Source organism: Pteropus alecto, unplaced genomic scaffold (genome assembly GCF_000325575.1).
Source record: "Pteropus alecto unplaced genomic scaffold, ASM32557v1 scaffold103, whole genome shotgun sequence".
In the NCBI taxonomy this organism is placed as follows: domain Eukaryota; kingdom Metazoa; phylum Chordata; class Mammalia; order Chiroptera; family Pteropodidae; genus Pteropus; species Pteropus alecto.
Window position 1 is genome coordinate 14,199,893 of NW_006436288.1, and position 22,862 is coordinate 14,222,754.

Here is a 22,862-nt window from a genome sequence, read left to right on the forward strand (position 1 = left end):
TAACTTTTAAAAATTTATAGTTATCATCCAAATTAAGAATCTTCATTCGTGCTCAACAGAAGTACTTCACCTTTCAGAGGTTATAAAGCAAACTAAATATAAATCAGGGACATGTAATGTCCTGTCAGAATTCAGAGGTCTATTTATTTTGAAATACAGCTTTTGTTATTCAGGTATGGTAAGGCCACCAAGTTGGAGACAATTGCCATTGAAAAGATAGTTATACTCACAGATCTCAAAAAGAGAAGGCATGCCACACCATGCAGTGTTGGGGAGGCTACATGAGAAAGGACCAGAGTCAGGAAGCAGAGAAAACAAGCAGAAAATGTGGGCTAGAGCCTTACTGTAGTTTCTGTGAGAGGAATGGGCAGGGGAAACAGGCTTAGGATTTGCCAGTGTAAATGATTTTGTCAGACTCTGGGGCTTGGGTAACCCTGAGAGGGGCAGTCCTTCCAGTGTCCCAGCATCAAAAATACAGATGAAAAAGACATGCTTGTTACACAACATGCCTGGGAGTCATTGTTTTCCCTTTGTCTTTACCCCACCTTTAGGCGCTTAGATAATTTTCCTTTCTCCTCTTCCACATGAGTGTTTCTACAATTAAACTTTAACTCTGTATCTAACAAATTGCCTTAGTTTAATTTTCCTATGTGAGAATTATTCTGGAGTAGTTTTAGGTTGAATACCTTGATGTAGAGCCAAATTAAGCAGTTGTTTGGAGAACACGGAGACAGTAACTTTGAGGCAAGGAACCATCGTGTTCCCATTATTGTAAGCTGTCAGACTTGTCATGCCATTGCTTCCCAGGAGAATCGAGTCAGACAGTAGGAATTTTCGGAAAGCCACATCCATCTTCTTCTGAAGGCTATCTTAGCAGCATTTCCTGTAGCATTCATTCTTTAATCCTCCCCTTTGTAGTACGGTACTGGTCACAAGATCCCTTCTCTCACAACACTTTATTCCCATTAGAGCTGCTTGTTTTTTTATACATAGAAACCTCAGAAGTACCTTTTTTTTTTTTTCCTTTCTCTCTAGAAAGAAAATGAGGGCTAGTTTTCTATTTCCTACTCTGGGGGTGTTACATTTGTCTGAAAAGCCAAATTATATTTAGAATCTGATTTCAGCTTTTTCTGAAACAAACTTTATTGAAACTGTCACTGGTGAGACATGAAATTGAATTATTTCAGTCAAATTAATATATTTTAAGCAACTTGAAATAAATAGTTGAATAACACTAGAGATCAAGAAGGGAGAGCCTCCCTATGCTTTTAATAAAATTGAGACTTGCTTCTAGGTTTTGGTATAGCCTAACGCTTCTAGATTTGCCTCACCAGCCAGAGATTACTTTGTTAATAAGTACTTCTGAGCTATGGGCGTGAAATAAAAAAGGAACCATCCACACTGAAAGGGAAATTGATCTACTTGGTGCTATAGTTGCTATAACTTCCTTTTCTGATACCAGTGAAAACCCAGAGGGAAGATGACGGTGGTTTTTGCCACAGGAGCAAGGTTCACAGAGGAAATAGGACTAGCTACCTGATTGCTTTACATATATTGCATCTTCTACTTTGTAAGCAACATTTTGTATCCTTCAAGAGCTCTTGCCTTCACCTCTAGGGAGAAGGAAAAGGGTATTTATGGACTAGCATTAGAATATGATCTGAGTTATAAAAGATTATAATACATAGTTATTGATGATTTGGAATGTGAAGTCACACTTAGGAAGAATTAATAAGGGAAATGTAATCCCGAAAGCATGAAAAAAAGAGAAACGTTCATTGTAAGATATAGTCTGTCATCTTGCTTGAACATAACTCTAAAAGTAAATGCTAAGAACTTCCATAGTCGTGAACTTGTATATCTATAAAATAACAAGAATTTGCTGAACTTTATAAAGTGAACTTGAATACAAGTATCAGATAACTCAGAAATTGTATGGCCTAACATTACATTTGTCACACAGTTGGCAGAAAAGTGTGGCGGTTGTTGCTATCTTGAAGGTGTGAGCCCTGTCCATTTCGATGGTGGCTCTGCAGCTCCTGCTGCACCATCCACATCCTTGACCAAATTCCCTCCTGAGAAGGCCTTGACAGGAGAACGGTTAACATGAACAGGTAGCAGGCTAGCAGTTGCCTTAATCAAGCTGGAATGGTGATGAGAACCTTTCAGAATGTTTTCAAATCTCTAAATCCTGTGTGCTACAATGAGGCTGTGATTGCCATAGAATACAGCAGACAGTTCATGGTAAGTCATAGGTAATTAGTGTTCTTTTCTAGAAATTTAAATGCAAAATGTAGTGCTAAGATATATCTGATAAAATGAATTTTGTGTCCTTTTATTTCTACATTATCCAGTTGTGGAAATGAAATTTATAGCACTGGTTACAGGAAGTTGCAAATTAATGCATGAGGAACAACTGGTGAGAACTTTGTTTTCAAAATGAGTACAACGGATGGTGTCACATAAACATGTTGAAATGTGTTAAAGAGTCATCAACATTTCTTGTCTTTACGTCCATATGGAGCCAGACAGAATCTGGCAGAACAAGACATTTTTCTTCATTTAATCCTCTCAACAACTTGTGACTTTTATAAATAATGATCCTGAGACTTGAGAGGTCACATAGCACATAAGGGTTTAAATCCCCAGTTGCTCTTATTAGAAAAATATATGTGACTCTAGAAATAATGCAAGAAACAAATATGAAGGGAGATATAGGTATCTTCTTTAGGGATATGCCTACAGATTAACCCATATATTTAGACTTTCATCTTTTCGCATGTTTTAGTATATTCAGTGTGAATTATATGCCCTCTCCAAATCATTGCTTGTGCCTAATTAGCGAGAGCTGTTCATTGTTGACTAGAAATGAGGCAGTATACATAATTTGATTCAATTGCAAAATAGTTTTTCATTTTAAAAGTAGATCCTATAAAGATCTTTAAAGACCGCTAAAATAGGTGACTTTTCTGTTAATTCATACCCAATAAATTCTTAAGAAATGGGCCAATATAAAACAGTGACTTCGTTTTTTTACATAGAGTTAATGTGCCAACACCGCATGTTCTAATGGCATTGAAACTAATAATTTTGGCTATATTTAAACAACATTAAACACATTGATAAAAATAATTGCTAAATATTACTCTTTTACTCTAACAGCTATTGTAGAGTTGCTCTCTAAGACACGTGAATGAGAATTTTGTTGTCTAAGGACTTCAGCTTATATGCTTAAGAACTTCAGTTGCTGGTATATAGAAGGTTCTTAATAAATGGTTGCTGAATTTAATTGAACTAATTTCTTTTATAGTACAAAATGATGATTAGTTTACTTAAATATCATCAAAACATTTATGCACCAACAAAGGGAAGTATATGCTATAATTTTAAAGTATAATTTTAATGCAAACACAAAATCTCAATATAGGATTTAAATAATTTTGCTCATATAGAAAGCATGATGTTCCTTGGAAATTCCTTGGAATATTGACTTAGGGCTACTTCTTCCAATTTTGGTCACTTTCCTCTCTCCTTTGTTTTCCTTTTTACTGATGTATGTTCTGCCTCTTTGCAGTTCAACAACATGTTGCTGTACTGTGTGCCAAAATTCAGCTTGGTGGGCTCTAAATTCACAATTCGAACCAGGGTTGGCATCGATGGAATGCAAATTGTAGAGACTCACAATGAGGAATATCCACATACTTTCCAGGTGTCTGGGAAAGAGAGAACACTGGAACTGCAAGCCAGGTAAGAGAACCATTCTATCACACAGCTTTCCAAAAGTATCTGAATGAATCATAGACAAGAATAATTCTGAAGATCTTTCCCAAGTGAATGTTACAGACCTCTGGGAAACTGGTTGAACGCAAGTAGAGAGATATAAGCTCTTGAGAAGCAAGAATTATGTATTCCCTTTGGATTCCTCCTTAGTGCCTAGGATGGTGGTTTTCAGATAGTAAGCATCCAGTAAATTATATTTACTCTTCAGATTTATAAGGTGCTCAGAGAATGAAGTCGTTATATTTAAGCTGGAGTTTTGAGCCTTGTGGGAAAAGGTTCTCCCCTAACCCTTTTCCCTCCATCATTCCTTTGGGTCCACAAATGTTTATTGATGCTTATTATTCCATGCTAAATGTTGGAGCCTTAACTCTCAGTCCTTCAGAGGCTCTGCATTCATGGAAATTCACGGCACTTTGATGGAGAGTATATTTGGAGGAGATAGGGTAGAAAAGGTAATCATTCTCCTGCCACAGTTGGAGAATACTTGAAAAAGACCATTTGGGGCCTTGGTGGCCTCTAGCAACCAGGACTTCTGGAAAGGTGGCTCCTCTTATTTGTTTTATTGAGTGGGATAGAAAGGGCTGGCATTCTAGCATTCATCCCCCTAGCATAACCATGTTTGAAAAGAAAAACATGAGAACTACTGCAGTAGACCACAGCTACCTCATCCGTGAACCACTGGAAGACAAAGTGCTGTCTGGTTTTTAAACATCTGCGTTAGAAGACTGTCATCTATTTATCCTATAAAGTCCTAGCATGGTGAAAATTGGGATACTCCAGAAAGTCAAAGATCAGAGGGTTAAGTACCAATTCCAGCTCTGATGGTTCTGATACCTTAGAATCCATGGAGAGTCAGAGAGCCCTTCTGTTCCTTTCTGTTCCCTTGTACCAATAGCATGTAGATCTGGCTGCTCAGGTGAATTCATCCTGGAAATTTGTACTTAGTAATTGTGCAAGAGCTTAAACTTCAGACTTCCAAAAGAGAATAAATCATTTTAGCAGGAATCTATGCCCTGGAAGTCAGAAAATTGGTAAAACGAGAGTTGTGGAAGATGGGGCAGGTTGGCAAAGTTTGAAGAAGTTGCCACCCAGTTCTTCGCTTTCCCACAGAAAATATATACTGAACCTGACTTACGGGGCTGACAGGGGACTACTCTGAGGATTAGAGGGGGGCGTTTCAAGCATAAGTTAAAATGGTGGAAGACTTGGCTTTGGATATCATGGTGTTTCTACCTTGTCACGATGGGGTTTGGGCCCCAGCCGTCAAACATAAGAGAAGAATGTATGATGTTGACTCACTGAGTGATCGGACTGATAACAAGGAGGATTCACCAATAGTTCTCATGATAGAAGTCTTCATTGCAGAAGAATGAAGGTGCCGCTGGCTCTGAAATATCAACATTCTTCCAAATCTGCAAACCCAAGAGGTGTGTCTGAACAGCAGGAGAGAGATTGATTATCAAAGTTTCTTGGGTTACCTAAATTGAAACTCCAGCCCTCCATTAGCAGGTTGGGCTGTTTTCTCGTTAGAAGGGGGCTGATTCATGAGGAATTTTCTTAAGTACAGGTAATCATCACTTTGTAGAGTTCCAATATGAGTACTGACTGGGTATATTCCAATTAGTACTGAAAACATGGACTTTTTTCTTAAATTTCTTATTCCCCTAATGTCATTGCTTTAGTTATATTTATGATTATATGGTGAATTGAAGATCTAAATTGTTTTTACTTTTCATCTAGTCTATAATGACTCAAGAATGGAGACAAACATGAAGGTCTTAGAAAGTTAGAGTGTTAGAGGGATTACATGGAACTCAAAAGTTAGATATATATTTGGAGATATTTAAAGAGAATTCACGAGAAAGTTAGTGTTAGAGGGATTACATGGAACTCAAAAGTTAGATATATATATTTGGAGATATTTAAAGAGAATTCACGTCTGAAACCACCTGGAAAAAAAGCCTTTTCCTTTTCTTGCTAAATAAGCTAGCCTCAAGAGTGACCACTTATATTCTGTGCACTCTATGTTTAAAGGAATATAAAATATTCTTGTTTAATTCAATGGTTTTCTATTGCTAAATGGATATAAAAGTATAGTGATAAGTAAATTAAACAAAGGAGTAAAAAAAATCTGCCATGACTGAGAAAGTAAAACAAAAAGCACTAAAATTTTGTTAAGGTTCTTTGCATTTAAAAGGCTAAAAGCACTAGCAAATACCTATGCTTTCAGGGCAATAGAGCTGATTTTGTGGGAACGGGGCACAGCAATAGGAAGAAATCTTTTTTGAGCTTGGTCCAAGATTCCCCAGATGAACAATAAGCAGAATCTTCCATTTGACAGGCACAGATTCCAGAAGCATTCCTGGCACTTCATGGTGCTTAATAATAAATTTGCTGGAAAGCTATATAGTGTCACAGGAGCAGACCTCCTGCCAAACTCATGCATATGTGATACCTATAGGACCAAGACATGTGACATTCTGGCCGGAACTCAAACTTAGCTCAGGCCTACCAAACACATGCCAACAGAGCCCACTCTTTAACACTCTTCAAAATCCTTCAATTTGAAGATCTTAGAGTCTACTAAATGGGATTTTGCTAATAAAGCACACAACAACAGTCAGCTATATAAGCCATCTGCAAGGGAGATGAAATAAAAAAAAATTTGCCTTAACAAGAAAACAGGAATTTTTTCAAAGAAATTTTTCCCCAACATATAATTATTAAATACTTCCAAATCTGCAACCCCAAGAGGTGTGTCTGAACAACAGAAGAGAGATTATCAAGGTTTCTTCTCTTGCCTAAATGTGGACTATGAATCTGTGAAACTTCTTTCCTACAGGCATTAGAAATTTTTGTTTTGCTCTATCTATAGTTGGTTAGGTATGGTATTACCTGAAGCCTTCTAGGAAAATAAATTAAATTATTTATCAAAGGAAACGTTAAATAGCTGCCTACAGCCTTACGAAGATATTTTAGACTTTCGAGGATAATTATCTTTTTTAAGATGGGCTGTGACTAGTAACCTTTAAAAGCCTCATCTGTTTTTATAAAGGTGAATTGGAAGACTAGTTGTATATCCAGTATAATGCTAGATCTCCAGAGTTACCTGATTTATACAACTGGATGATGGTTGTTAAACTTTATGTCAGGGCAGTATGTTACTAGAAGCTAAACTTATCTCAAAAATTATTCAAAATTTATGTGTATCAAAATAAATGGATGGTCTAAAGTTCTTTTTAAGAATTTATTTGTTCATTTGCCAGAGATTCTGTATAATTCCTTCCTGGATAGCCCTCAATTTTCCAGAAAGTAAACATTAGTAAACAACATTAAAGCATAGTTTTATTCACCAGGTGTAACTCATTAATGGTCTCTGCATTCAGTTTAATTTTGTTTTGTTTTAGTTCTGAACAAGACAAAGAAGAATGGATCAAGGTAAACCTGATTTCTATTTTCATTTTTTGTTTTTTGATAACCTCAGTATGCGTACACAAGCATGCACATACTGTTGTATTGTGCACGTGTTGTAGTCATCGGCTCAAGGTCCTTTAATTTTTAAGGTGATTCCCATCATAGATATTTTTTAATAAAGTGTTTTCATTAATTTGCATGTGATACTTTAATGTGTACTTTGAATTTCATTTATATTTTAGGCCCTTCAGAAGACTATTGAGGTTTACAATCAGAGGCATGAAACCTTCAGAAATGCAATTGCAAAGGATAATGACATTCACTCAGAGGTTTCTGTAAGTTGAAATAAATTCTTAACTTTAAGTTTTTTCCTCTTTGCAGTCACAAAAGATCTATCTGGTCATTTTGTTCTCCAGCCTTTTCCCTTTGCAATGCCAGAACTGGCTATTTAAACACAATCTCCTTCCTTCTTAGATGAATACAATAGTGAGTACCTTTTCATACTGATTCAACTTCTTTGAACCTTTTATTTCTTTACCTAGGTCTTGAGTTTCAGAACATGGTATGAGCAATGCTGTTAAAGTGCTTTTTATAAATAAATAAATGGATGGATAGATGGATGGAATTGATATTTTTTTTCTATTAAAATTGAATCTCTCTTTCCTTTTTAGACTGCTGAGCTAGGGAAAAGAGCCCCAAGATGGATCCGAGATAATGAAGTAACGATGTGTATGAAATGTAAAGAGTCTTTCAATGCACTGACAAGAAGAAGGCATCATTGTCGAGCATGTGGACATGTAAGTGAGATTTCTTGGTCGTTAAGTTTGCTTGCAACTACATAAGTGTTGTAAAATAGTCAACTTGGAAAAGACCCCCAAAAACATTCAGTGAATTACTTCATTGATAAGCCTATTTTAGTGATAACTATGTACAAAGCACTATGCTGGGTCCTGGAGAAAAAATGGTAAGCAGGATGATACTCAGCTTCATATAATTTACATTCTCATAGCAAAAATAGACCAAAGACAAGTAAATGGACAAATAAGCATTTCAAATCACTATAAATGCAGTAAGGAAGCAATCAAGAAGTTAAAATGGAGGATAATGGTAAGGAAGGAGGATTTGGAATCAATTTTAGGTAGAAAAATGAAGACCTACCTGAGGGGTAGATATTTAAGCCGATGTCTAAAAAGCGAGAAAAAGGTAACACAGAACGGAGGCGGGAGGAGCGTCAGGCAGTGAGTCCGTGTGTCAGAGCCCCTGGGTAGGAAAGAGCTTAGTCTGTTCTTGAGACTGCCAAAAGTTCATATGGCTGGAGCATAATGAGTAAAGTGACGCGTAGCATAAGAAATAGAGAAATAATAACCAAAGGAATTGTTGGCTTTGAGAAAATAAGAGATGGAACCTGTTAGCATTAGTAGAAGTTCAGGCTTTTATAGGGAGAGGGAAACTTTCGTCCCTATGACAAAATGGAAAAACGAAAAGGCGGGTACATATGTGGGCATGTTTTTGATTTGGTGATGGGAAATGAGGGAATTTAGGTCTGATGATATGTATATTTTCATTGAGGTATGAGAAAAAGTGATGAGCAAAGCAAAGGGGGAAGGAAGAGAGATGGGAGAGATTCAAGAAAGAGGCCTGAGGATGAACTAGCTGTCTCTGGGTAGGAGAAACAAAGGGAAACAAAAGCATACTCATGGGTGCCCATTAGAGGTTTACTGTTATAAATATAAAAGGACATACTAGTCCATTTAATGGCAGTGATATTTTATTGACAAAAATTCAGCAACTCAAGCCAGAGAAGGCACACAGTAGATTTTCAGCAATTGAATTGTTTCATATAGAAAGAGTGACAAAGAACAAAGCATCAAATGAAGCTGTAGAGAAGTAGCAGCAGATTTTGGAGAACCTTGTAAACCAAGATAATGTACTTTCCTCTAAAAAGCAACAAGTAAACATAGAGAAGAGTAGGCATTACAGTATTATGAACTCTAATATATTATAAGTATGCTTAAATACAATGATTATTATTGATAGTTCTTTTAGATTATTCTCACTCTACAAATTTATTCTTCCTCCTTTTCTAAGGTTTGATTCAGTGAGATAGTTTTGCAATCAAAATTAAATTGGCAGCAAACATCTTTTTTCCTTCAGAATAAGACTAAAATCAATCATTGAGTTTGCTTGAAATGATTTTAGGTACTGACATACTTGCTTTTGTTTGAATGTGGATCATCACAATACTGTGGTATGATTTGAAAATAAGATATTGGTTGATAGGAATTTATAGATGCAGACATATTTTATTCTAAATCCTAGAGTAATTTCATTGTAATTATGAGAAAAGCATGAAGTTTTTTTTTATCATGAACTTTACATGCTATGAACCTAAACCAAAAGTTTTACTAATGTTTATATTTCTTAAATAAAATTTGTCCACTATAAATTGGGGGATAATATGCTTCTAGAAGCAAGGAGATAATTTTTAAACTGGAAGATTTTTAACAATTATAATAATTAGGAAAAATACTATTCACTAAGAAATAGTATATATTCATTATAGTCATTCATTCCTCGACATTCTACAAATGCTCATTTTGTGCTAGTGAGCAAAAAGATGCAAGGACAATCTCATAGAGCTTATAGACCAGTCAGTACAACACACATTAATCAAACAATCACACAAATATGTGATTATTTAGCAATTAGTGCATGAAAAAGTATGGGGATCTTTAGTGGCACAGTGACAACTTCACTAGTCTGGAAGTTGGAGTCATCTTTCTTGAAGAAATAAAATTTTGAGTCAACATCTGAAGGATGAACAGGAGTTAACTCATTGAAGCAGAGATGAGAAAGGGAGGGAGCATAGCACTTTAGGGATTGTAGAAGCCAGTGTCATTACAAGGCTTCAGTGTCCATACAAGGAGTAAGACGAGTAAGAGGAGTAAGAGGGGCAGGACTTTGTTGATTATCCAAGAGCAAAGGTAAGACCAAAGGATTTTAAGTAGTGGAGAAACATATCAGATTAGCATTTTTAAGAGAGCATCTGGTGCTGTTTGGAAAATAGCTTGGAGGAATGTAAGAGTAGAGACCTGGAGGCCAGTAAGAATGCTATAAGAATCAGTCCTGAGGCTATAATCCAAACCTGGACAGTGATAGCTTGAACTCAGGTGATCACAAGGAAGTTGTAGAAAATGGACAGATTGAAAAATGACTTAAGAGGTAAAATCAGCAGGAGTTTGTAATATGATGACTGTGGGGTGAGCTGTAGAGAGATGTCAGGGATGATCTTAGGTTTCTGACTTGACATGACTAGTTAGATGGATGTGCTGTCACCTGTGATAGGGGCACTAGGAGAGAGGAATGGGTTGGGAGGGGTGGGATGGAGTAAGCTGAGGGCAGGGAAGATTGTGAGTTCATTTTGGGAGAATATTGATAAAACATCCAGAGTATGAAGAATAAAGGTCTGTACCAAGACTTTGAAGATCTCCTACCTTCAGAGGCCAGAAAGAGAAGGGTGAGCAAGCAGAGCTGATCACAAACAGCATTATAATACTTTGAGAAATACTCTGAAGAATCGTGGAGATATTCTTAGTCTAATAAAAATTCACCTTTTTAAAAAAATTCTTCCTCATTTATTAATACTATAACTGGTTATTGCTTTAAATATGATTATTCATTCTTCTATATCTTTTCTAATTTAAGGTGGTTTGTTGGAAGTGTTCTGATTACAAAGCTCAGCTTGAATATGACGGTGGTAAATTGAGCAAAGTTTGCAAAGACTGTTACCAAATAATAAGTGGATTCACAGACAGTGAAGAAAAGAAAAGAAAAGGAATTTTAGAGGTACAAAATATTAAATTTTGAATATCTTTTAGATTTTTATACGAGGAACATAGAATTGTCTTTTAATCCTGAAAATACAAGTAACATGCTTGGTTATTTCTTAGTATTTAACATTTGGAGAACGGTGAGCAAGATCATACTTTTGTTCTATATTGCTGAATTTGGAGATCATACTTGGTTGTATAGAAAGAAGAGAGGCAGTAGTATGTTAAAGCAACATGCATTTGCGAGTGAAATATTTTGATTTTGTGAAGATAATTATAGTCAAATATTAAAGTATTGTCGTCTCTTCTAACACCTAAATTATTATTTTTTTTTAATAAAAAAGCTTTTCTCTCAATTTAATCATACTGGCTTTGAGAACCACTGCATGAAATTATTAAAGTATTATTATCTGAAAAACTCTTCCAACTTATTGTACTACAAGTATCATTTAATAGCCATTGACAGTAATCTCTTAACTGCATTGAAATATTGAAATGCCTCACAAGTGAATTCGACTCATGTTTTAGAGGAAATTCAGACCCCTGAGCCTGGGAACTATAATGCAACTTCTATCTGAAATGAGTTTCACACCCAAAGATATTAACAACATAAGGAATAAATTATATAATAAGGCCTTTGTGGCAGAAAGTTCAAGAGAGCCTAGAAAGTCTGTGAAGAATAGGCTCATGGTCAAAATTTTATGTATCTAAAGTCATAGACATACTAGTTTATTAAGAGTTTCTATGGTTTATTAAGAATTGATGAATGTTTATTGAGCATCTATACTCTATAAGCCTTCAAAGGTCATTTTGGGTAACTGAAAAGAATCATAACTTCAAGGTACATTTCGGGTTAGAGTATAGGCCCACAAACTAAAAGTTTAACTCTGAATTCTAGGGTATAGATGTTACCTGAATGGCAGACCAAATGGGACTTTTTTATGTCGGGCAGGGTGGGGGGTGGTGTAAAGAACTGCTTTATTGGCTCCCACAGCCTCAGTAGTTAACAGCCACATCTGATGCTACCGACATAATATAATAACTTGTTTTGAGGGATGAGTTTCAGAATGTATCCATGAAATAAAAATCTCTAGGTAGTTTTCTAGAAAAACATACTTAGGGAAAAATCAATTACTAGGTTAATACATTTAATTAACTAAGTATATAATATAAAGTCCATAAATAGAAGATAAGTATGTCTGTGTGCATATTTAAAACTTGCTATGTGTCAATTAGTTTGTTATGTATGCTAGACCAAGGGTCAACAAACTTTCTGTAAAGGGCTGGAGAGAAACTATTTTAGTTTTTGCAGGCCAAGACACAAAACTGAGAATATTACTTCTATAACAAGAGAGAAAACATTTTCACAAATTTTTATTGATAAAATTTTAAATATAATAATTCAATATAATTTTTTAATATGATAATAATAGAATTCTTTGGAAGGGGAGATAACATTTGACTTAATTGGAGTCCAAATTTAGCTTTTCTTATGATCAAATTGATTTTAAATATTCATCTGTAAAAACTATTCTCAGCTCACAGGTAGTACAGGAACAGTTGGTAGGCTGGTGGGCCATAGTTTGCCAGCCAATGCTTCTTAAACTGTCTGTGATGAATGGCCAGTTTTATTTCCAAACCATCACAGCTCGGTATTTTGTAAAACACACAATCATGTGCTTGGGTGCCATCACAAAGTCAAATTTCTATGAAAGTTTCTCAATGCTTATTCTTACTCTCCGTGTTTATCTTGAACTGGTAACAAAACAGTTTGCAAACCAGCACTGTTCGGTGGATGACACTGAGTAGCACTACCCTAAGGATTTGAGTCACAGAAAATAGAAGCAAACCAATTACTTTCCATAATGTGTGTAATAAAAACCATCATTTAGTCAAACAATTTTGTTCCCTTTTTAGCCAGTGATATATGTGTGTGTGTGTGTGTGTGTATAATATACATTATATATACATTAAGAGGTAACCCAGAAAACTAAATGGCTCTACAAAGAGTTAATACAATTTTTAAAACTTTTGAATTATTTCAAGTTGCAGGACAAAGATTGCTGGTCAGTATTTGCCTTTTTGATATTGTATTCTTTTATAGTTGAAGTCAATATGCATTATGGTTAAAAATGCATATCGACTGTGGATCCAGACTTTCATCTTAGCAAGCAAATTCTTATATGTGTGATCTTGGGGAAGGTATTTCATCTCTGAACCTCATAGATAATGGATGTTGTAACTTCTTGGTATTGGTGTGAGGATTAAATGAAATAATACATATAGCAAGCTAAAGCGTCAGCATAGTAAGCAGTCAGTAAATGTTTAACTCTATTTAAATTCAAGGTCTGGTAAAAGAGAGTTTAAAATTGACTTAAATATTTTCTTATGCTAGTAATAGATCTAGATGAATGTTTAATGCAGATGAACCTTTTTGGATGATCCCAGGAGACATTTTGTATAAACACATTGTACATTATGATTATTTTCTTAACTTGTATTTCTTCTCTATCTGGCCCATTTTGTGTTTTCTTTCTCTCTTTCCAATATTTTTTTCTAGATTGAATCAGCAGAAGTATCTGGAAACAGTGTGGTGTGCAGCTTTCTGCAGTATATGGAGAAGTCAAAACCTTGGCAGAAAGCTTGGTGTGTGATCCCCAAACAAGACCCTCTTGTGCTGTACATGTACGGTGCCCCCCAGGTATAAACTGCGTCTGTCTGAAGGGACAGAGGTCACGGGGGTCAGAGGAAGGCGAGTGGGCACTGAATTCAAAATTCTCCCATCACACCTCCATAGAACAAGAGTGCTCAGACGGTTTCACTGTTTTATTAAACTAAAATTCAAGGTTATTTAAGCTGATCGATTCCTTTTATAGTCTGTAATTTCTTCACCCTCTGGATCATTCTCCCCTTCTCTCATTCCTATTCAGTGGGTTTGAGAAAAAGGTGGGTTGAAATAGGAAAGGGCATAGGGAGAAGGGGATGAAGAGAGGGAGAAACAAGAAAGAGGAGCATTTCCAATGACAGGACATGATAGTAAGCCCCTCCCTGCTTCGCCCCATCCCCTGCCTTCTTTCTCTGAATGGAGGAATACTTGAAAGAGAAATTGAGAGTAAGGAGAATTTAAATCAACTTTAGGTTAACATTATCCAGTAACAAATTTTTGAGACCTATATGTGCATGGATCTGAGATAAGTCTTTAGGAACAACAGGCATGCAGGTTTAGCTTCTAACCAGAACAGCACTAGGCACTATGGACTGTGTAGTGCTTAAAAACAAACAAAAAACTTAAACCAATTATACATTCACCTGGAAATATATAAAATTTTAAATGTACTGTTTTTTAGCCTATATCTACGTTAAGGACTGGTAAAACATTTTTATTTTAGAAATAGATTTAAAATGCCAAGGTATACATTTTATTCTATTTCATTGTTTTTCTTGTAACCTTTTCCTCTCCATGAATAAATTGATGCATGAATGAGTGACACAGCAAATAAAACTGTTTAGTAATGAAAAAATCATTAACATTTGCTGATTTTATATACTAAGATGACTATTCTTTTTTTCCTTTTTTCTCTGAATGAAGGGCCGAGTAGGATCCCTCACAGGGAAGAGGTATAGAGCCAATGAATTCTCACTGATTAGGGTGTCAGCTCTCTTTTGTTAATTCATTCAGCCAACATTATCCGTGGCCTCATGTACAGGTGCTGTCCTATGTGCTGGATCATAATTTCTATCTGTGGAGATCTCACAGAGCAAGTCTGTGTGAAATGGTGGTAGGAGAAGAGGTTGAATAGGAACCAGATCACAGAGGGACATGCATAGCAAGCTAATACATCTCACACTCTTACGTACCATGTTTTTTTCTTTAGGATGTCAGAGCCCAGGCTACCATTCCACTCCTGGGCTATATTGTGGATGATATGCCGAGGAGTGCAGACCTGCCACACAGTTTCAAACTGACCCAGTCCAAGTCTGTGCACTGCTTTGCTGCAGACAGTGAGGAACTGAAACAGAAGTGGCTGAAAATCATCCTTTTAGCTGTTGCAGGTGAGACACCAGATGGCCCTAACGAGCATTCGGCCGCCACCTTGGACGATCATCCTGAACCTAAAAAATCAGAATGGTGAATCCAGGACCAACCATAGTGTGGGGCTCTGAAGATTCAAAGCTCATGACATTCCCGGTTCTCCGTATTCATCTGTTTGCACTTTATGTCTAAAAATGTAAGCTCATAAATGCATCTGTTAGGGGACTACTTTCCTATGTTTATGTACTCTTAGTGAAATTAATGTGCAGAGCCATTCTACCTATAAAAGTTGAAAATAATGTGAAATATGGAGTGTTTTTAAATGAGCTACTCTGTGAATATGTACTTCTGTCTTGAAGAAAATGGTGTTAATCGATTCTATCACTATCAGGTTAGAATAGGCCACTTTCGTTTAAGAAATCTTTTAATGTCTTCTCTTTCACTTATAGGACTTGTAACAGTTTCAAAGATATACCTCCATGTTGCCAAAATAGATCTATGGTTAAAAAAATACAGGGACAGTTTAGGCTATTGTATTAACTTATTTAATTTAGTTTATAAAGCTCAAGCTGCATAAATAATGTATGTCCTTTTAAAGCAAAAGACAAAGGAAAAATTGTTGGTGTTCAAACTTTTGACTTATGAAGAAAAGATAATACTTGTTTTTGTAGAAATAATTCTAAGAATAAAATATCTTAAGTATATAGCAATTATGTATATATAGCATTAAATATAAATATATGTATATTATACATGCTTTTCAGCTTTAGGTTCATATTTGTCTCTAATTTATTTTTAAAATCTAAAGCATGTTTTATCTTGGAATTGAACAATGTTCTAAACTTAAGAAATGTTTTTGGTGATTCATGTTTAACTGATTGACATCTAAGGGTATTGATATTTTTATAATAAGAAAAAGCAGTAATTTATGTGGCATGGGATATGTTAGTGAATTCCAACAGTATTTTTAAAGTACTTTTTTTTTTTCGTTCTGTGCCTATTTAAAACAGTGCCTCTCTTTGAAGGTGCTAATAATTCCTGTTTAAATATAAGATGAGGGTTTAATTAAGCTTCAGTGTTGATTATTCTGAGATAAAGTAATTTTGTTCACTGGGATGGTCAAAGTCCTTTTACCTTTTACAATCCTCCAATCATTGCAGCAGTTAATATCAGCTTATACAAAAAATTTCACCAAAACCTAAACTGTACAAAATGCCTGACCTTACTCAGCACTGAGACATATGGAAACTACATTTACTGTAATGTTTTTCCTTTCCATAAGACTGTTAAACATGGTAAATGAGGACTATATACAAGTAACACTTAAAATGACTGTGTGCACCTATTCTTTGTCAGATATGAAACAAAATTCACATGTGATGACCTGCGGGGGTGGATAGATATTAAAAGAAGTTTATGCTCAACTCTTTAAACTCATCGCTAAAGAAGAGAGAGGGGAAATCACAATATTGAAAAGCAATATTTTAATGGTAGGTTTTAGGGAGGTACAGATGATGAAGAGAGTCTGAGCATTTTTTCCCCTTTTATTTTTCTGGGGAATCTTAATAGACAAAATTTACATTCTTGTGATGAAAGCTGCTCTTCATTATATTATAGTTATTAAAATCTTGTCTTAAGTCGGCTTTTTAACTTAATCCTTTTCTCGAATTAGATCTTTTTCTTTTCTTTCATTTACCCTCTTATGCCCTAAACATTATCACTTTTAACGTATTAGTCTAGAAACCCACAAGAATGACCTCTCTATTCTCAGCCTTTGGGGATTACACCTTAAATGTAGAATAGAGTCACTCAGAATATGAGATTTCTGCTCATTTATTTGGGCAATCTTAAGAAATATTTGAAATGTCACTTTTCCTCCACCCAAAGGAACAGATAAACTAATTATGGCTGACATGATTAGGTTGCCTTCCTCCATAAAATGAATACCAGCCATGATCATTTACATTAAGCCTAATACTTGGAGCCAAAAAGAGATAAAGGTAACTTTTTCCTATTAAATCAGGGTCTAACTAAGAAATATTGTACATTGCTTCTCTTTTCTAGTTGCCAACTGTTGTGTGTGCCTGTATACAACATGTGTGTTTATGCGAGGTTATTGAGGTTAAACAATAGCTATAGATGATGCTTTGGTTTACTTAATCTCAAGAAAAGAGAAGCAATGAAAATGTAGAATGGTTATCAGGAGAAGATAATATTTGTAAATGTGGATAGAACAATGGAAATGTAAGGGCCAATTATAAGATTTATTTATAGGCCAGGTTATTTTTAAAACTGTTTTGAACAGCAAAAAGACCGTACTTCCCCTCTTAGTCAGTTCTTTGCCTGCAGTGGAAGTAACATGGACACGCTCAAGTTTTGGCTCAATAAATGTAATGTTATTTAATTTATAATACTGAAAGACTACTCATGTGAAGAGAATATTTGTTATCATGCTCTTAGGTATTACCTTTAATTTGTTTTAAAAATTAGAAATAATATTATAAGAGGAGAATTTCTGGTTATTCAGTCACCATCTTCACATCCCACCCCATGTTCTTTAGCCAAGCACAAAAAGCAGCAATGAAGCAGCCTTACCTGTTTCTTGTTAAAGAATCACTAATGCTTTTACTTGGAGAAAGGCAAAGGAATACTGTTAGCCTCTCAACTAAACCAAAAGACCTCAAAGTGTGATTGGTTACAAGAATAATCTATGTTTTTTGCTTTCTGAGGTACCTGAGCAGTCATGACAAATTGAATCTAAAAAAATAATTGGTTGCTTTCCTATTAAAACCAACATTCCATATGGGTCTTATTCTTTATTTTCTCTAATTTGGTACTTTCCAAGCCATCTTTTCTTTAAAATGCCCTTCCTCCAACCTTAAAAAATACTTCTTTGATAAAAACTGCTATTTATTATAAAACATTCCAATTTTTTAAGCTTAATTTTTGCTTTATTAAAAGTCTACCATTGGTATATTAAGTATGAAATATAGTGCAGACTGATCTCCAGGTTTTAAGTGGGACTCAATAATGAAAAACACCACCAGCCACTTTTGTAATAATGGCATCTACAATGCTATCATGTATGCAAGCAATAAAACTCTTCAGGGTATGCTTTTATACTGACATTTTAATATAAACACCCCTTGCCACAAGGACATAAAGAATTAACTTCTAGAAGTGATAATGCAACTCATTGCTCAGTATAGGGAAGAGAAAGTGTGTGTGGGTGGGGAAGTGGGCATTGTTCCTTGGATTCAAATATCTATCAAAAGCATTTTACTTTTCAAAGGGCATGGATGGTGAAACAATTGAAGCACATGTACATCGCTTTATCAAGGTACATTTCATTTTAATACAACATACAGGATGCTGTACTTATCTTCACTGAGTGACCTACTCTAATTTTTTAAAATTACCAAACTTTTTTTAAGAACTAGCCTTTTAAATGTACCCTGTCCCCATATATTTTAAAAAGAATACTTGCTGTAGTCATAAATATATAAAGAAAACTACAAACTTCATAGTATTACGGGGTTGTTAAAGATTCATTGATGCCTTCTAAAAACCTTATATCAAAAATACTGCAAGTTCACTATTATGTCTTACTTTTTCTTGTCTACTTTGTGAAAACAGGGTGTTTTATTCTCTTCAAATTTTAGATCTCATTTCTGGTTATACTCAAAGCCTTAAGTTTTTATTCTGAGCATTTTGTCTGTGATAACTCTGATAATGATATTTCTGGGCTGTATCTGTCCTGAGGAAAAGGCACCAACAGGAGCAAATAAAGTTCTAAGGAACAAAGGTGTCCTTGCTACAATGCAGAATAGAAAATTAGTTAAAATTTTCTACATCACATGATGTTCATGTTAGCGGTTCTAAAATTAAGCACATGGTATTTATAAGCTAAAATTAATTCAAAAGACAAGAATGTCTTTGAAACTAATAATAAAATAAATGTTTTTTTTAAAAAGATAATGTCTTAACGTTTTCATTCTTAAGTTTTGTATTCTTCAAGAACGTATTAATATAAAAACTGTGGCTAACCAGTTCTTATTCTTAGGACTGTATTGACATCTGTAGTGGATTATGTTATTTCTTTATTCTCATCCAATTTTAGTCGAATCAAATTGTTCTTTACTTTCATATCACTACCTATTATAGATTCTCCAGATTTAGAAAATATGGGTATGATATATAAAGACCAGTAGATCTACTTAAAAAACCCTTTCTGTGAATTTATGCGTATATGTACATATGTAAAAATACTATTTCCAATTCTGTTTTTTCATAGGAATGAAATTTTTATAGAAATTGTTCTTTTTAATTTAAATACTTTAACATAAGTTATTTACATGGATTTTCAGTATAATTCGTTCTTATGTATGCCCATAATCATGTCATGAGAAGATAACTTTGCTTTCTTTACTGATATGGTAGAGAGGATTAAGATTAGAAACTGAAACAAGAATGAACAGGGAGGTGTACAGAAAGAGACTGCTGGTCTCCAGATCAGAGCAATGTGTGTTAAGAGAAAAATACTTAAACTGCAGAAGAGATATAAACTATAAAATATAAATATGTAATTGCATACCGATGGGATCTATTGCACCCAGGCCTTTCACCTTGGCCTCTAAATTATACCATGAGCATCTTGTCATTACTTTCTTTTTTTATTTAGGCTTTAAAAGAAATAATTTCATTCGATTGGGCCATTTTCTGTACAGTTAACTGAGGTAAAAATCCCTCTGAAGTCCATCATGGTCTTTAACTTTCTGGAGTGAACATTGGGAAGAGTGCAGTGTTCTGAGATGAAATAGCACACGGCTTCTACAAAGATAATTTTTAACTTGGGGTCAATGAGGTTTACATAATAGTCATCTCTTCCTAAAGTTCGTTATAGATCGAGTTAGTGAGATTAGGTAGATTTAGTGAGAAATTAAATCAAGAAATCTCACTGTAGCATATTTTAATAAGTGAATACTAAATATATAGAGTGATATATATATCACTTTGGGAAGAAACAAAATAGTCTGTGGGGACCATTATGATAACAATTGCATTATATATTACACATTATATGGATATTAGAAAGTATCACTTGGGGGTGGGGGATCTCCCTTCATTAACAATCATGTCTGTATATAAAACTGATTTTTGTTTTCATTTTTCCCAAACTAGCATTTCATTTTGTGAGTGACAATTGACTGGTATTTTTGAATAAGTGTTATCTGGGATTTGAATTGTTGACTGATCAGTTTGAAAAGTTATGTTATCAGAATTTTAGAGCTAAATGTGAAAAAGTACACAAAAGTAATTTTTCTTTTCTAGCTATATGAATGTAAAATACTTGCAGATACTGTATATATTGTGTAACATATGTATATTTGGTCATAAAGGCAGAATTGGAAACAATGTAAAATTAAGCACCTTAATTCCTGTTAAATATTAAATATTTGTATCTTGTAAATAAATACATCCTTAAATGAATACTAAAGACTTAGATGTTATTTTAGTTGTGGTTATATATGTTCAGTTCACAATGATTTTGGTTGTCAAAATTTTGGTTTGCTCCTTCTCCCTCCCTCCACTGTTAAGTATGCAGCCAGGGGACACAAGTCAAATCATGTTACTTCTCTACCACAGTCTTGGGCGGAGGTCCCCATTTCACTCAGAACAAAGCCAAAGTCCTTTGAGTGGCCTTGGGAAAGGCCCTATAGGTCTTCCTGCTATTACCACCTGGTACCATATGTCTCTGCTTTTCTTTAAACAAGCCAAGTATATTCCAGCCTTATAATTCACACAACTGGCTGTTCCCTCTTCATGCAATGCTTCTTCCCAGATATCTTCATAGTTAACACTTTGCCAATTTAAAGTCTGTGCTCATATCTCACCACCACAATCTCACTTGACAAGGATATCTTAGATTACAACTGCCTCCACTACCAGCATAACACTCTCATTCTTTCTTAACCTGATCTATTTTTTCCCAGAACACTTATAATCTTGTAACACACTAGTTAATTAGCTATTTTTGTGTTTGTTTTTATTGTCTGTCTCCAACTACTAGAACATACGCTCCATAAAGGTAAGGATTTTTATCTGTTTTGATCACTGATGTCCCCAACCCCTAGAATAGTGCCTGGCACATTGTAGGCACTCAATAAATACTGAATATAAAAGGTAGGTTATATAAAAGGGAAAAAAATCAAGAAAATTTTTCTTCCAAAGTGTTCAATTGTTAGGGTACAGACCTTTGGAAGAGCGACTGAGAGAAAAATCAACATTTTATATGACTAAATTGTTTTAATAACAAAGCCAGTTTCCTGGTTAAGGGCTTAAAACATAGCCAAGGATTTAAAATACAATGGCGAAAGTCTTAGCCTTTATGTGATCTACTCTTGCTTTTACAAAACCAGTCTCAACCTATTGTCACCACCATCACCAGGGCATCTGGATTGTGAGGAAATTAGAGGCAGCTGGTCACTGTTCCAGAAAAAGCCAGAGACACTGAAAGATATACATCCTGAGGAAGTGGGGCTGGCAGAGAGGACCTGGCCCAAGGTGTGGATAATGAGCACTTACTCTGCAATCATTCTCTTAGAGAGGAAGTGATTCATTTGTCGTTTTTGTCCTGCATTTAAGTAAAAACAAAGCCAAGTTGTTTTGTCTCAATAAAGGAAACACTCTTCTTTTATACAGTAAGATGGCACCCTGTAATCTATTATGGTGTTTTCAATATTTTTAGTTAATCACTTAAATATATCGTTATCATGCACTGAACAGAGTTCTGAGTTGCCGATCCTAGGATCCAGTTGTTTAGGTGATGTCCAAGTCTGTGAGCAAAACTCCAGGATGCTGCTACTTGGAGCTTTGAGTTGGCTTAAGGGCTTGGTTCACCTTTTACCAAAGAGTGCGCCTTGGTCTCAGGGAGATGAAATAACTGTAAAAGCTTGATTAGTAACATCAAATTTTAATTCTTCTAATGGTCACATTTTAAAATGTATGAGGTTTTTTTTCTTTTTTAATCTAGAGATAACAAGGAATTCCTGCATTAGTGAAGTTTTGTCAAATTGAGGGTCAAGAGAATTGAGTTCTAATCTTGTCTCTTCTAGTAACTCGAGCTGTGAACCTAGGCATGCCATTTTACCTCTCTGAGCTCTGGTTTCCTTATTTGTAAAATACTACTGTTGGACTAAAATTTAAAATGACGAAAATTGCTAATGTTCCTTTAGGCACTAGTATTATAATCTTATTTATATATTTGTTATTTATTGTTCCCCTGATTCTACTTGCCTTTGAAAACCTATTTTGGTATCATGTGCAAGTATAATTTAATTATATGTATAAAAATACACAGTCACTTACATTTTTCTAGTTGTTCTTCAAGTGCTTCCTTAATATAGCGCTATACGGAGAATCTTCTCTCCATTGCCATTCAGCCAGAAGATTCTGATATCCCAGCCAAAGCCAGTGGGCATCAGTGGATTCTGTGAGTACAAATTAGGTAGTTGGTGGGCTCAGCATTAGTGCTATTAAACGTAAAAATCTCTTTAAGAGTCAGAGTTTTTACTCAGGCAAATAGGTTGGGCTGATTGTCAGATACGGCATTCTAGGTGCTGAGAAGACTTTTGTAGGGGCCATTTGTGCCCTGGCTGAACTATGCCTGGAGTCTGATTCCTAACCCATAACATACTTATCCTGTACCATCTACTTGTAAAAAGGCCAGAGTTGGCCCCGTGATTTCACTTTTATACACCTAAGGATACCATTAATTAAATTAAAAGACAGAATGCATGTTGAGA

The 22,862-nt window shown here is 35.1% G+C and overlaps 1 protein-coding gene across 3 annotated transcripts in view; it reads left to right on the forward strand.

Moving 5' to 3' along the window:
- FGD4 (FYVE, RhoGEF and PH domain containing 4) overlaps positions 1-19,032 on the forward strand; it is a 170,463-nt gene extending 151,431 nt beyond the window's left edge. For all 3 annotated transcript variants that reach the window (XM_025047420.1, XM_006912731.3, XM_025047421.1), the window contains 7 exons: positions 3,575-3,747; positions 7,188-7,218; positions 7,437-7,529; positions 7,866-7,991; positions 10,900-11,040; positions 13,585-13,725; positions 14,900-19,032. In XM_025047420.1, the coding sequence (XP_024903188.1) occupies positions 3,575-3,747; positions 7,188-7,218; positions 7,437-7,529; positions 7,866-7,991; positions 10,900-11,040; positions 13,585-13,725; positions 14,900-15,157 (963 nt within the window). In that variant the 3' untranslated portion in view covers positions 15,158-19,032. The remainder of the gene's footprint in view (positions 1-3,574; positions 3,748-7,187; positions 7,219-7,436; positions 7,530-7,865; positions 7,992-10,899; positions 11,041-13,584; positions 13,726-14,899) is intronic.
- Positions 19,033-22,862: the final 3,830 nt, after the last annotated feature.